General features: G+C 43.9%; 1 protein-coding gene across 1 annotated transcript; it reads right to left on the reverse strand.

The window, feature by feature from the left end:
* Positions 1 to 138: 138 nt before the first annotated feature.
* On the reverse strand, positions 139 to 10,875 carry SRP9 (signal recognition particle 9). The gene is made up of 3 exons (XM_082307624.1): positions 10,739 to 10,875; positions 8,124 to 8,192; positions 139 to 6,067 (listed from the first exon to the last, which is right to left on the reverse strand). Exons 1-3 carry the CDS (start codon positions 10,808 to 10,810, stop codon positions 5,948 to 5,950), a joined length of 261 nt encoding a protein of 86 aa, XP_082163750.1. The 5' UTR covers positions 10,811 to 10,875; the 3' UTR covers positions 139 to 5,947.
* Between the last annotated feature and the right edge of the window lie 5,186 nt (positions 10,876 to 16,061).

A 16,061-nucleotide genomic window follows, 5' to 3' on the forward strand; every position in this document is an offset into this window, starting at 1 on the left:
ATTAGATGATCAACAGGGAATATTGCTGCAGTGATGGTTAGGAAGCTATTTGCAAAGCAGCTGTTTGCTCTGTTAAAAACATGGTCGGTTATTTGCATGTTTAAATATAGTCAGGTGTTATGTGGGTCTGCTGTGTGACCAAGACAGAGAAGGTTTGCCTCTGGGCACAACAAACAATCCCCCAGTGAATCTTGTTTATTTCTCTGGTTACTGCCCTCAGCCATACAGTAGCACTGCCACAGCAAATGTGTTTAAAAACATTTAAAAAAAAAAACCCAAACAACTCAACCATCAATCACTCACTGAAAAGGTCAGCTTCCCTCCTGTCCCCAAACTTAAAAGGCATCTTTTATGGCAATTTAAAGTAAGACCTTGACTTTCACGGGGACATGTCTGAGGCGTTAATTCATCCTCCTGCCTGCTGACTCCTGAAAGGAGTAGATGCCTTTGGGAGGTAACATCTTTAAGCCACACACACAGTTTGCCAGAGCTCATTTGTCAGTGCCCTGAGGCAAGCCTTTCATCTTTTAGCCACATAATGATAGCAGAACTGTATTATAGATGGCTGTATTTACATGCATGAGCAATCCAGTTAAAATACGTATTTTTGCTAGCCAATGCGAACAGCAAATTCTCATTTGCTCACTACCAGCCAGCAAAGCCATTCAGTAGGTGTCCAGAAAACTCGACCCCCTCTCCAAGAAACCAGTCTTTGAAATCTCGCTGTAAACACATGCCTATGCTCAGGAAGATTCTGCTCAGTAGAAGCCGAACAATGCAGATTAGTCCTTTTACGAACAGATACCACTTTTTCTAGACAAAAAATGAACCTAACATGCAAACACAACTTCAAAGGAAATAAAAAAACCCCAATCTCTCCCATACCTCTCGGTATGACTGCTGTTTTAAGTTCTAACGAAATGACTAAGAATCACCACAAAAAAGGGGACAGAAGAATGTGAGCACAAAATCAAAACTTGCTACAAAAACAAAGCAAAATATCCTCAGAGCCGGTCTTGATTTAAACAGAAAACACTTTCATACATACCAACATCACAGTTTAAGAGAAACACTGTACTCTTAGTTCTCTAACACCACCTAGGAACTGTCTGTATGAGGAGTACTAATGGAGTGAGCGTACTGGTTCTTGCCAGAAGACTGGGCATTTTCACTAAGAGCACTCAGAGATGGCACTAATCACTTCAGATGTTTTTAGAATGGCAGAAAGTAATTGAGTTCCCATTACAGGACTCCAAGAACACCCACCTATAACTAACTTTGGCACAATATAAGAAAATAAGCACGTACCTTCACCAGAAAAAAAGACTACGTTCAACAATAGGGCCTGAACTTGCGTAAAGGCAATTAACTCTGCTATCACACTGTGACCATGTTTTTACTGGCTCAGTTCCCACAGACTTCAGTTTTACATGATCCAGTTTAAGCCCGAATTCTCCTGAGAGCATTTAGTCTGTTAGAACGGCTACAGGACCTACACAAACTTGCATAATTAGCAGGGGTTAGCGAACTACCATGGTTTGTATTCTGCTGAGTAACTAATCTGCTTCGAAAATATTGTGGCATCATTCTCATCTCAAAAATAACATTTCTACAGACTAAAAAGCCCACATCTTCCTTCAGCGCGTAGTAATTCAAATGAGATAACGCAGCCCAGCATAAAGGTGGGGAGGTTTATCTGGAAGTCAGTCTGAAGAGTCTACTTATTGTAAAAGTAATAGGAGATGAAAGGCATATTTTTATGTCATCCCCAGCAACAAAGACAATTCAACTCTTGCCTGTATTTAAATACCAGTCCTTGAACTCTCCAAGCCTTTGTAAAAGATAAAATCTTTATAAACAAACAGTTGTGTTATCTTGAGTCATGCAGCATCTACCTTTAAAGTGGTATCAGTTTTTCAGAATAGACATTCCCATGACTTGAAAAGCAAATCACGAGTAACTTAAGCAAAAACTAGATGTAGTTCTTCATCGACCAGTTTCCTTAAAAAAAAAAAAAAAAAAGAGTTAGCAGATACCTTTCTTAAAGGACCTTCACAAGAAGACTCCTAGGATAGATATGCTTGACAGAAACAGCTTTGTTTCGGTCAATTAGATTTAAAAGTTACCTCAGCACAAAGCATTGTACAAAGAGTAATACTGTTTTCAACTAAGCTCCTACTCCCTAAGGTCACCCACTGATGTTCACAAGCTCTTGAAGGACATCGGACTTGTGCAGAATTTGCAGTCTAGATGAGAATAAATTACGCAGAAAAACCCCACCAATTTGCTATCTATTCATTTTTCCACTTTAGACCTCAAACTTAATTTAAAATGTGGTTACAGTACGATTTCTCCGTGACAATTTTATCTTCCCCTACGTCAGGAAGAGACGTGAAAAAAGCGCAGGTGCACTGGGGACAACAGTGTGTTACCATCCTTACTTAACATGAATGAAGCGAGAGGATTTGTTCTGCCTATAGTAAGAGGGCTAACACACCTTCCAGGTGACATAATCCTTTAAGATCAACCTATGGTAATAAGTGATCATTTAAGTCTTACTGACCGCATCTGGCAGAAAGCAGGGTTTCTTCACATTTATTACAACAAAATGTTGAATATTACCCACTTTTATACTGCAGGAAGGAACTTACTGCACTGAAATATAATTATTTTGACAAGTGAGAACATTTTTAAAAGCACCTGCTTGGCTTCAGTTCCATTTCCCATTTTGACAAGACTCGGGCACCAAAGCATCCACTTTTCCAGAATAAATCTGTCACTCTTAACAGTGTTAGGTCAGGACTTTAGTGGAAACAAAGGCCTCTTTCATGAGGATCTCTAAAACAAAGACCGGTGGCCAAAATCCTCACTTCTACAGATAGATAACTTAAGGATCTTCCTATAATCCGGAATACGCTTACAGGATGGGCTACATACAGACAAGGTCAGGGTTAAAACCCCTAAAGGAAAACAGAAATGAGGTAGTCACACAGATTAGAGAGAGTGCTTCAGTGCTCTGCACAAAGGAAGAATTGAAATCAAGACACTTGGAGAATGCAGGAAGTGAGAACACCAGAAAAACACAACAAATTCCATGGGTAAACTGGTCCAATTTCTTTGTACAATAACAAGACCCATATTCTTTATTAAACTCTTCTCACAAAACAGAACAATTACTGAGGATAACTAACAGGCAGCAACAAAATTAGCTATAGCAAGGGAAAACATCCTCTTTTTCTTAATCATTCCACTTCTCCTGCAAAGGTTACCCGTCTGTAAGTGCACAGGCTGCCTACCTGCAGCCTGGAACTGGCACAAACTCCTAGCTGGTGATCGGAAGCATTTGCTGAGATGCTGGGCTGCCAAATCCAGTGCTCCACATGCAATGCATTCAATCACCCCTTTGGTGCAGCCGCCACATTAAGGTGATTTTTTTCGTCGCATCCCAGTGGACGCATGCAAGTAGCTGGCAGTATGATGGACTAACTCAAAGTTTATTAGGAAAGTGATGAGTGTACATATGCACACAGGCACACTCTCAACAAGAGTATAAGCAAGAATATGCAGAGCTTGGAGTTCACAGCTTTTCTACCACCCCACAAACACAGTATTGAAGTTGCTGGAAATTCTAGGACAAAGTCAAGAAGCACCTGTCTTTTTCTAAAGAAGTTTCCAAAAGCTTTTTTTTTTTTTTTTTTTTGTAAGCAGTAGCTTTAACAGTATTGTTGTGTATTATGACTGCACAGAACCACTGTAGTTTTTCTGTGAGTATATGGAGAACAAGCTTAACAACACATGCTCTTACGAAAGTAGCATTAATATTTCCTTATGGTTTTCCAGAAATAATTTCCGAATTTAGAAAACTAGAAATCCATTTCCCTGCCTCTTTTCCTTGACAACTGCTACTTTAATATACAGGACTGTAATTGCCCCCCTCTAAAACCTGCTCAAGTATACAGCTTAAGCCTTTCAGTCACTTAGTACACCACGTCTGTCTACAGTCTTCTCTCTCTCTCTCCTTTTATCCTCCAGGCACAAGCAATACCACTCAAGCCTTTCTGTACCTCAGCTCGCAGAAGACATCTACGTGCCAAACCAATTTATGAGCTGTCCAAAAATTACACTAAAATAGTTGCAGCCTCTTCACCTGCCAATTTAACGGCTTAAATCTTCACTTGTATGACTTTGTGTAACAACCGCTCATACTGCACCACAGTGTTTTAGACAAAAATGGTTTAACGACTTAATACACTATATTGCAAATATTAGGATAATAATTTGGAGCATCAAGGAAAATTTTGAGCATTACAGTACCTTATTAAAGCCTAACTATGAACAAAGTTTAGCCTTCTCTCTGGATTTATTTGTATTTCAAAAGCCAATAGAAAAAGAAAAATGTTAGGTATGCACCAGTCACTCGTGTAGAACAGAATCTGAGTAACCACTGGGAATTTAGCACTGCAGTATTTTCCAGCAATATGCAACATTATACGTTCAGCTGAAAGGGCACTCTAATACAATATTCAAGCCTGGGTTTTCTTCTGAGCTCTTGGCAAACGTGGGAACTCCACTGCTTCCGAGGAGCTCAATTATTTTTATGTAAGTGACAGCAGGTAGCTATTTAAGTAGATTGTTTTGTTATATATAAATGCCACTACAGACGAGTCTTTGTATGGCTCTGCTTTACTTTTCTGGCTTGGTTTAACCCAAAACATTAGTCCTGGAAAGGCCTAGTTATACCAATAGCATAATTACATTTAAAAAAATCCATCTGGTTTTAAGCATGCAAGATCTAGTCAAAGCAAGTATCAATTTCAGCTACAGGGTTTTCAAGCAAAAAGCCTTTGCAAAAGACAATTAAGGTTTCCATCACCCTTCCAGAGGTAACAATGAGAAACAAGTCTAAGCCACAGGAGCATTGGTCTATTTTTGACAGTGGTATTTAAGTATTTATTAAGCTGGTTTTCATCCATTTATTCAGTTGGCCGACATCCATCTGCCACATGTAACATTTGAAAATGCACAGTTAGCAAGCTGCTAAAATAAGGAATCTGGATAGTGTTTGGTTGTGTTTTTCTATTAACATAATAGGCAAGAGCTTCTAGAATTTGTCTTGCTGATATACTTCAACTTTGCCTGAAGCAAGGATTGGAAAAGGTCCCCCCTGCTAGTATAAAATAGCTCAAGTACTGGAAAAAAGCCACATACATTTTTTTAATAGCAATATTTGCATAAGCAGAAAAGAAACGCCCTGTTCCTCATTGTCTCTAGCAATATTCAAGCAAAGTTTTACTTTACGTTTTAAAATACAGATGTTTAATTATTTAGCCAGCAGAACCGTTCTACAAACTGCATCACAGATAATGTTGCACAGCTTATGAGCAAGATCAATACTAAAAGCTAAAATCTTGCTAGTGACAGTGCTAATACAAACTGGCAATTTAACATTTCAGTTCAGAAAACATCCATTCTTCTAAACCCCACTGATGTATATCATTTATGTAAATATTTATTAGATCCAGTCATCGCGCTACAGTATTAGTCAGGTTAATAAACCTCCTCGCTGTGAGAATACACCAGCATAAGGTATGAACACAATGAAATCTATTGGAAACGTTATAGTAACTTTCCAGAAATATGCTTGTGGCCCATCAAATTCAGACTAAAGTACTGTAGATTTAAAATATTTGCTTGTCTTCTTAGCATACCCAATGTGTAAGAATAGTTCCTTGTTCGATTCCCAAAAATAAATATAAGCTTTCAATTGAAAGCATTTGTTTTCCTAGTTTTCCAAAGCAGAGTCTGGGGGCAGGGGGGAAACGCTTCAGACTTGTCATCAGTCCACTTCGGTACATAAAAGCATCTCCCGTCCCAGCATTCGTTCAAATCCAAGAGATATTTTCTTCCAGTGAAATATGACCGGAGCACTCATTTTATTTTCAGCAATTCAGTCTGTTTCCATGGCAGCACTGCGGGATTCCTTAGCCACCATGAGTCGCATTAGCTGACTGTGGAATTTCTCGATCTTCTTTACGTCTTGCGCCTGGTCTGTTCTATACAGCAAACACTGTAAGAGAAAGTTGCTTAACATCAGATTTCATTGAACTGTTTTTATCCTCTTTACAGTTGCAACAAGTTTGTGCTTGGAACATACAAAACAAGGTAAAGTACTTAAGTATTCATCTGTGGCATGTTGTTACTGTGAGGCAGCACCAGCACATACCTACCCTGTTTTAAAATACACACACATCTGTGTTTACATTCAAGTTTCTCTGAAAGGCTCATGCCTTCCATTTTGAAAATAGGGAAGCTCATGATTTATCCTACTTTCTTGTCTCTCAAAGAAGGGGCTAAAACTTGGGTTTTAAAGCTGTCTTTAAAGCCGCCCTTGTTTGTGTTGTCTAAAAATAGAAGCAGACTTTAAACCTGAAATTACTTTCCTATTGCCTACGTTCTGAAAGCAAGTTTATTTTGCCTTTCACAGTCCTTAATGTTACACTGCCAGTGACATAAAATCAGTTTGGTATTTCCCACTGAAGAGGATCCCCTCCCCCAAGCAAACTCTCTTAGAAAGAGTCCTCAATAAGGAACACAGTATCTGATTAAGATCAAAAGGAACTCCTCCATCTGACAAGCCTGTAGATGCAAAAGGAACAAGAGTGATATGCCAGGGATTTATCAAAGAAAGACCACTTAGCTTTTTTGCAGATTAAGTCATTCCTTACACCTGTGCAGCGTGAGTATGACTGCCCAGGCTGATTTAACAATGAAAAAACCCCACACTCCATTCTTCTGTGCTGTCAACACAGCAACTTTTGCCAGCATTAAATTCCTATTTTAATTCAGCGACAAACAGTAGGAAAAACAGGTTATTTTTTCCTTCAGCTATATTAGTTCTGCAGGGTTAGCAGCAAGGAAAACTTCTCACCTTTAGAAAAAAAACCCAAACCCACAAAACCAACCCAAGCCCCTGTCCCCCCACCAGTGTAACAGCTTCCCGTGGCTGGGCGCAGGGAAGGCGGCCTGTAACCGAAACCAGTCCAAGTTCCTGAATAGCCTAACTCCAGCCTTCCCCTACGGAAGATTTCAGCTTAATCGCCCTTCACTTCCCCCCTGTTATCAGTGCCCCATATTCAACGGCTCACCCACACTAAGCCCTGCTACCCTGTCAAGAAGTGCCCGTACTGGAGTTTCACATCTCTCCCAGGTACTGGAAATACCAATTCCAGGCTGCTTTTCCTGGAAAGAAGAAATCTGTTTTTTCCAAATCTGAAGAGAAGAGAAGGGCAGGCTACGGTTTCTTACTCTGGACTGCAGAACAACTTGGCTATAACATCACCAGCACCGAGAACCTGTTGCTGGCACGCACGTCAGCATGCGTATGCTGACGCACGCTGATGCGTTTCTACCTGCTGCCCACCATCTCACATCCTACCCCACACATGCTTCCAAGCATCCTCCCAGACAATTTAGAACAAGGGCAACCAGTAAGCGCAGCTGCTCCGCTTCCTTGCGCAGCAACCCTTGGAAGGACGCTGCAGAATTCCACGTTGTGTGTATGTACCACAGTTTTTACAGAAAGCATAACTGACTCCATACAGGACTTCAGAAGACGGGATCTCTGAACTGCAAGTGAATCTTGTCATTCAGTCTGTCTGACAGCACTCCACCACCTCACAATCACAGATACGGAGCTTAAACTACGGTTGGAAGCTGTCACCACTCTGCACACGTTAAAAGGACCACACTCACATTAGTAAACACATCTGTGTGAAAATGCTCCTGAAATACTTCAGCAGAAGCTACCAGTGTACTTCCATGAAGCATTTTCAGATAGACAGAGGGTCCAAGATTGTTGTAGTGCTCATTTTCCTTGTTTTCATAGAATATTGACACCCATAAGGAACACTGAAGTGTTTGCACAGTCCGTGACAAGTTCTGAGTTGAACCACAGGTTAATGTCAGTCACAGACACAGCAGCTAGGGAAGGCTGGGCACAACAAGTTTTTAGAAAACTATCAGGCACTCCCAAGGCGATGGCTAAGAGCTCACCAGCTGGCAGCGAAATGCAAGTCCCTGAGAGGTACAATAAACCCTGGAAGGGGAATATATTCTGTACTTACAGCTACATCATCCGTTACTTTGATACAGAGGTTCCCATCACAATGTCGGTATTTGAGAACAACCCGCACCTGAAATGACAAACATTTTATGGATTAGCACCGACAGCTAACAATTCTCAGAACTTATCCGAAGGAAATCTGCCCAAATTCAGACTGCCTTTTATTAGAATTACGTACTGCTTCGTATGTTCACCACCTCTGTGGCGGTCCTCAGCCCTGCTGGCCACTAATCCTACAGTCGGGGTGGTTTGGAAGTTGAACCATCACATTTCCCTGCCTAACATACAGTTTAATATGTTATTACAATAGCATCAGGAAGCTTAACATCGGGCATGTTCAAACCCACTATAAATACAGCAACGACAGTTGCAGGGACCTCAGTGACAGGTAAGATAAACTACAAGAGTCACATCAATACAAGACACCCCCTCGCCACATATCGCACTTCCGAAAAACTAAATGGGAACTTGCATTTGTAGACTTGAAACACTTAAAAATAAAACAGTTCTACCTGAAGACTTGAAGGCTATTAACTGAGTGGGGTAAGCTCAACATTACTGCTTTTTCTTCTACAGTACCCAGACTATTGTCTTAAAAAGTTGTATTTCCAGTCACCACAATTAAATCAATGGCTGCACTGAAGCCTACAGACAGATCTGAAGTGTTCTGATGTTTTGCAAGTGGAAAGGGACAGTCTAAGAATAACACTTTCAGAGTAACTAAAATCAGAAGACTGAAGAGAGTTTTTGCAAATTAAATTGCTTTCAAGACTCAATAAGGCTAAATATTAAGTCTGAAAGCAAGCATTCAATTTCTCACCAAAACAGTGACTACTGTAGTCACCTGCCCTGAGTTTTCACCTGTCCGCAGTCCTTCTGGACTCTCAAATCACCCAAGTTCTCAAAACCACGGTGATAAAAATCAACATCCTCAGCAACTCACTGAGCATTAAATGCTTCCTCCTGAATGCAGAGCCGGCCACAGAGACTTCGTATCTATTGTTTCTTGTCTCAACTAGCACCAGTAACTAGAAACAAAGCAAGGTGTCCTTTTGAGAACATTCTGAACTCACACTATAAACAGGTCTTTGTTGTACAGAGTGACCTCTGCTAATGGCCAACAACCTCCTTGACTACAAAATACATTTTGAAATTCCTGCTCAGAGACGGATCTTGTCAGCTTTACCCTTCTTGTTCAACAAACTGCCATCTTCCCACCACAACAGCCGTGTACCAGCACGTCTCTCAACGGAGCAGGCCCAAAAGCACAAGAGAGGCTGCCACAAGCAGCAGGCACGGACTCGATAATTTGCTCCCGCAAAAGGCAAGGCCGCTCACTCACTGCCTAGCCTCACCAGCCCACGAGAACCCACACTATCTCCCTCCCACAATTCTTCTTATTCCTTCAGTTTCCCGACAAGCCCAATTACATACAAAAGCTTCTCAGGCTAGTTCTCCGGCAAATTAAAAGGAAAGCACTCGTGTTGCGACCCTGGGGCCTATGTAAACTCTTAAGTAAATAAGTTTATTGCCATGGATAGGAAGAGATTGCCCTTGGGCGTCTCTTAAGGGGAAGAGCAGCTCCTGGCTGCAGTGACATCCCTCCCAAACGCTTTCATTTAATTGGATGTTGCAGAGCATAAGAAAGCAAACCAGGACAATTTATTTTATTATCAGTAGATAAGTGACAATTACATGTGAAGTGGTCAACTGTGCTAGTTAAAGACAGATGTTCAGCGCTACTTCTGAAAGTTTCTGTGTCCTCTATTTTTGGTGAGGAAAACTAGGCCTGTCTCACGAAGTTTTCTCAGGCATATGAGTTCCACGTTACCTTTTGTGCTATTTCTTAGCTAAAATGCAATGCTGACTCTGAAGACTGAAGTTGCTTTTAATGTTTGCACAAACCATACCCCTGAAAAAGTTACCAGAAATAAAAAGCAGTCATATACCAAAGAGTTAATTTCTAGAGCAAATATTCTTTAGGAAGCTAACACCTTCCAGTCTGAAGCGAGGCTGCAGGCAATAATGCAATGTAAGAGCGAATGAAAGCTTTCTCTTAATATTTTAGGAAGACAAATTCAAGCGATACAGTCTTATAGGTTGCGAACTCGTAAGATAAACCAACTCTCAACACACTCTCCATCCAAGGGAACTCCTTCAATCCCGGTCTCTAACAGCAGGCACAGTGCAAACAAGCACAACGCCTCTGAAGCCGGGTTCTCGAGGTTCAGACACCGCCACCTGCACACCGTCCCCTGGCCGCGCTCGGGGGCTGCTAAGGGAGAAATCCCTCCCGTTTCGTGCAAAGGGAAGGCCGGGTGCCACACCAGCGAGCAACCCCCTTCCTCGCTGCTGCTGCTTCCCGTCCCCCCCGCGCAGCACACTCGGGCTGCGCCTCGCCAGACCCCTCCGCCGAGCGCAGCCCGGGGGGCTCAGGGGACGCCTGCCTCTTCGGGCGGCCAGCAGGACACGAAGCGAGAGCGTCGGAGCCGCCGAGCCGCCCCCGCCGGCGCCCACCGCCCCGGGGCCTAGCGCGGGCGGCGGAGGCCCGCCTGCCCGCCCGTCCCTCCCTCCCGCGGGGCCGCTCGGCTCGGCTCGGCCTGGTCCCCGCCCCACCTTCATGGGGTCGGCGAGGTAGAGCTTCTCGGCGGCGCGGGTGAACTCCTCCCAGGCCTGGTAGTGCGGCATGGCGGGGCCGGCGCACCGCGCCGCTCCGCTTCCCCGCCGGCAGCAAGATGGCGCCGAAGGCGGGCGCCGCGTCACCGCCAGCCGCCACCTCCCATTGGCCGGCGGGAAATTGTCGCCCAATGGCGAAGCGCATGACTCAGAGATCCTGGCCCCCGCCGGCGGCGCAGAGAGGGGCGGCCGGAGGGAGGCGCGGTTGCCACAGCGACCCCTGCAGGCGCGGCGGGATGCCGCCAAGCCCCGCCCACGGCGGAGGTGAAGGCTCCCATTGGCGGCTGAGCCGCCGCAGCGGAGCGGCGCGGGCTGGCAGCCCGCCGCGCGGGTGTCGCGGGTTCGAGTCCCGCGGCCGGCGGAGGGGGCAGCCCGCCCGCCTGGGCGCTCCGCCGGGGCGGCACCTGCGGGGCTCTGCCAGGCCAGGTGCGGGCCGTCTCCGCGTCAGTCTCCCGGTCCGAGGCCCGCGGCGGGGTTTGGGGGCGCGGGCGGGCCAGCGGGGGGGGCGAGGGGCCCGGCGTGGCCAGCAGGGCCCGGCGGGGGGTGAGGCCAGGCCGCAGGCCAGCCCCGGCCAGGCGGCGAGCGGGCGACCAGTGTGGGGTTAACTCGGCTGGCCTTTACAGCTGAACCTCGGCCAGGTTTTCCCAGGCTGGCAGGCCCTTCGTTAAGCTGGAGGGTGGCTCCGTGTTGAGCAAAAAGGGTGTCCAGGAGCAGGGCGCTGGCCCTTCGGGGCCGCCGCAGTGGTGTCGGGGTGCTGAGGCGAGGCGCCGGCGGCAAGGCGGCTGGTTTCAGAAAGAGACTGGAAGTTATGAAACTATGACGATCTCGGGGAACCCTGCTTTTCAAATATATGTGTGTGTGTGAAGCATTGACATAAAACTGACTAGAATTCAAAGAGAAATGAGGAAGGAAAAAAAAAATCCACGATTTCTCCTGTTACTTTTTTAAAATCCCATTTCCTTCAGTGACCTGTGATTTTTCTTCCTTAATTGCACAAAGACTGTAGCCAGCCACAGTGCTAAGCCCTGACTGCGTTACACGGCTTGTGTAACTGCTGCAATTACAATAAACACGTAAAAATTGCAGTCCTCTCTTCTGCATTTCATGGGGACGCGCTGAAAACTCAGAAGCTCCTGATAATGACTCACGACTTTAAATTCATTTTACTGAACTGAGCAAACCCCAACATCACGGCCAAACAAATAAACTGGCAAATTTAGGGCAGATCTGCATGTAAGGGGACAAATTATGCAGGCCGTTCCAGTCTCCACTAGCAACATGGGGAAATACCAGCTGTAGTTTTTTTGACCACAAAAGGCACAATAGGTGCAAGGGAGAAGGGAGAAACATGGCATAGAAATAAAAGGGTGGATGGGAGGTAAGGGGAGAAAAACTAGAATGAATTTCCCTGAGTCAGTAAAGCAGAAAATAATTGTTACTGTGGGGATCAACTCTGAAAAAGTCTGCAGTGATTAGACTGCCAAACTTTAATAAATTGCGACTCGTGGGTGTTATGTGGTCTAAATAATTCTCTTAAAGGGCTTTGCACCAATGAGTGGAGGCTATGAATAGTGGAAAGACTTAAGACTTTTTTTTTTCTTTCTTTCCAGACCTGCTCACAGAGTTTAGATGCTGCTGTCTGAGAACTCAGCTTCAGAAACGTAAGAGTTGTCTTTCAGAGAGGCTGATAATCAACGGTTCTGATTAAAGGTGATAGATGTACTGACAGAGCCTAAAGCAAGTATCCCAAACACAGAACCTAACCGGGAGGGAGTGCTTCTCCGCTATCTTAGGTTTTGGGTAGCCATTTATAACAGCAGAGTAGGAATTGATTCTGGTAGTGTTTTACAGACACGTAGGGGATGTAAATACATGAAAATGAAAGGCGTGGGGAGTGCAGACCCTGTAACATGCATGACATTTCACAGAACCGTTGCACACCAAATTTGGTTCCAGGTTTTCAAGTGGGACATGGATATTTTCTTTCTGAAGGAGAAGTCCCAATTTTGGTCTGTCCATTAAGAAGCACCTTAGGGTTGCTTTACAGAGGATTTTCATTTTGACTCAAATGTTTGGGATCCTTTATGTGTTCTTTGACACAAGAGTTGTCTTAAGAGCTTGCCAATGGCCAGTCAATAGTGCTGTAATACACAATTTCTTCAGTTAAGCTAATGCAACAGAGCAAGATCAGAAAACAAACCCATTTTGGTATTTATTTTTCCTTAGCCAGTTGATTTCTGTGATCCAGTTTAGTATACAGCTTCTAAATCTATTGTATATATGCACGACTTTGAAGGTAAGAAACTGCAGTAGCCAGGGCAAGGAACAGAGAGAGCAATTTCATAATTGTCCTTGCCTCTGAAGAAAATGCGATGTGTCACTATGACAGTCATATGCAGCCTGATACACAGTGCCACATAGCCTCTTCCTGGCTGCAGATCTTAAGGATTTCCTCTTCCCTGCCACCACCACCTATGGCCCCACGGTTGTGCTGCCGCAGCTGTTTGTAACTCTGCGCCGGGGTTCAAACTAATGCCTGGATTAAAGGCAGCACTGTTTTTAGTAACACTTTTTTTTTAACCGAGATCAGTTCATTTTTCCAGTTTACTGTGTGGCCTTACGTACTGTTGTGCTGACACAGCTGTTGAAAATGTACCTTTTTCGGTGGTGAGGCAGGATATGGGAATTCCTACTGTTTTTGCTGGCTTGCCACCAAAAATGAGGGGGGTGTATGTGAAACCACCCCCTCAGCTCCCCTGAAAGCAAGGCCAGTTGCTGAAATCTCGGCAATTAAAAAGAGAGGCTATTTCTGAGCCTCAGGGAATGTCTGATACCTATAGTTAGTGTGCTGCTTTGCTTGGTTGTTCTCCTCTTGCTTGGAGAACAGAATATTTTCTTGACATGTTTCAAAAGTAACTTGGACCACTGCAGTTATTCAGCTGTAAGTTGTATTTGATGTATGTCCAAAACTGTATTTTTCAAGTGAGTTCCAGTGACTGCAATAACAGTAGAAATCTTCAATGGGCTTTTTGTTTAGTGAAATAAAATGAACAGTTGTTTATCACTGTGCGGAGTGTTTGGTATCCAGCCAATGATAATTTAGTAGTTAGTAAGAATTCTGCTAAAACATACACACTTATCTTGCTTTCTTTTCTTGAGTTCCTGCTTTCTTCCATGCAAGAAATCATTCCAGCAGTCTTAACGGCCATTCCATCAGTTGGAAGTGAGATCTGGAATGCTATGAAACCTCATTTACCCTTTCCTCAGTCTCTCCTTGCTATATTCCCTACCACCTTAGACAATGTCTTTTTAAGCTTGGATTTAAGGCCATAACAAGCTATGAAGCAATAATGTAAGTACTTGTGTGATGAAGATTTTTCATGCGGTTTTTCCTCAGGCCTTTCCCCCTCATCCAACCTGTATGTACATGATTAATGGTCTCTCTTTGATCAAGCTTCTACATGCATTGCCACTGCAAGTTCTGCTTCGTATAGTTATGTTCAGGCATCTGGATTCCACATGGTAATTTCTTTAGTTTTTTATCTAGTGTCTTCCTTTGCATAAATGACAAACTGAAAGAAAACAGTAGAAAGAGACTTTGCGTTACATCTTAAAATATCATCCACGGAGATCTTGAGCTCTTGCAACTCCTGCAAAGTTCATGGAAGTTGCAGCTGCTCAGCATCACTCAAGGTTAGATATTTGGTTTCCTGTTCTTCACATTAATGCTTTTATTCAGTCTAAAGCAGGTGCCATATTCTTATTTGCAAATGTATTTTTCTTTCCTGGATAAGGAATTCAGATAAGAGTATTAAATTCATTAAAACAGTTACCTGTCACCATGACATACTACTGGTGGGTAAAACAAGCTGGGCTTTCCAGCTGAAAGAAGCTTTGTATAGAACACTGTGCATTATCATGCTAAGTTACGGATTTGATGGGAAACAATAGGACAAACTCTGATCTCAGTTATGCTGCTGTAAATTCAGAGTCTTTCCATTTATTTCAGTGGATTTTTTTTTGTATCTGTAACAGTTTAATTAAGAGCAGACTTTGGTGCTGAGATGATAATCCTGTTCTTGGACCAGGAGCAACATAAAGTCAGTGCAGTTATACAGGTCTAAAAGAGTGCTAATGAGGAGTTAGTTACAAGGCAATTATTGCTGCCAGCGATGCTTAATACTTAAAGAAGGAGATATAGTCACTCCTTTCAAAATAGCTTCAACCCAGCCCTCAGTGGAGTTAAGGAGAAGGCATGGGCACGGTGATTATACATTCCATTCTTGTGTGTGTATGGTCTAAAACAGCTTGGGATTTGTACTGATGCAAACTTTTAATTACACGGGGTTTTGGTTTGTTTTTTTGAAAGGGCATTTATGCGCATAAGGATGCAGATAGATCTTGAGTACAGTAAGATCTGAAGTCTTTGACATCTCACTGGCTTCTGAATCCCAGTACCCATGAGAACCGAGTCTGCAGGCAGAAGCAGTTTGTGCTCCTGGATGGGTTATAACATGCCAAACCGAGCCACAGGTTTTCACTCCACAGCTCCTGAAGGAGCACAAAACATACTGCTCCTTTCTATGGGTTTTGCCAGGCTGAGCCCTATGTAGTTCATTACCTCAATGCTAATTTTCTATTTCTTTTGCATACAAGCATCTTATCGAGTGATTCAGACCCATACTGTCCTAACAGGGTAATTAAACATCGGTGTGGCTTGATTGTTAAAATACAGTTCATGGCAATTAAGGTTGTATGTGGACAGCAAGATCTGGGGCCCTGTCCCGGTGCCCGTCCCAGCCAAGTCACGACTTGAAGTCAGGATGAGACCTGGGTGCCTGTTGCTCTCCTCCCTCCTTTTCCCCAGTGCCCTTGCTCCTGTGAAAGGAAGCACAGTCCAAACACGTCCCTGGTCGGGGCCGCTGGGCAGCCCGCAGCCGTGGGCACACCGTGATCCACACTTGCCGTACGTTTTAGCCATAACCTTCCCCAAGGCGGCATTGTTTCCTAGTTTGCTTTGACTGTTAGAAAAAAACCCTGTCATTTAATATGGTCTAATCTAATCATACTGTATGTTAGAGAGTTTATATATGTGCATGTCAATAGCCATTACACTAGCAAGAGAGTGTAATGGCCCTACGTATGGCCGTGTTGCCAGCCTGGCCTTAATAGAAACCGCCTTTTCATTTTTGGATGCTGTTCCGACAGTGTTCTTGTTAAGCTGTTTGCTTTTGATGGCCAGAAAGATGCACCCCTTCCTGTT

The sequence above is a fragment of the Platalea leucorodia genome, assembly GCF_965183815.1.
Source record: "Platalea leucorodia genome assembly, chromosome: 3".
In the NCBI taxonomy this organism is placed as follows: Eukaryota; Metazoa; Chordata; class Aves; order Pelecaniformes; family Threskiornithidae; genus Platalea; species Platalea leucorodia.

What these genes read in the sequence shown, in the direction of transcription:
- SRP9 (XM_082307624.1), bottom strand. Translation starts at nt 10,810, where the DNA reads ATGCCGCACTACCAGGCCTGGGAGGAGTTCACCCGCGCCGCCGAGAAG. An exon ending in ACCTCGCCGACCCCATGAAG is followed by an intron (nt 8,193 to 10,738) that starts GTGGGGCGGGGA and finishes TTGTCATTTCAG; the next exon opens with GTGCGGGTTGTTCTCAAATA. An exon ending in AAGTAACGGATGATGTAGCT is followed by an intron (nt 6,068 to 8,123) that starts GTAAGTACAGAA and finishes TTTCTCTTACAG; the next exon opens with TGTTTGCTGTATAGAACAGA.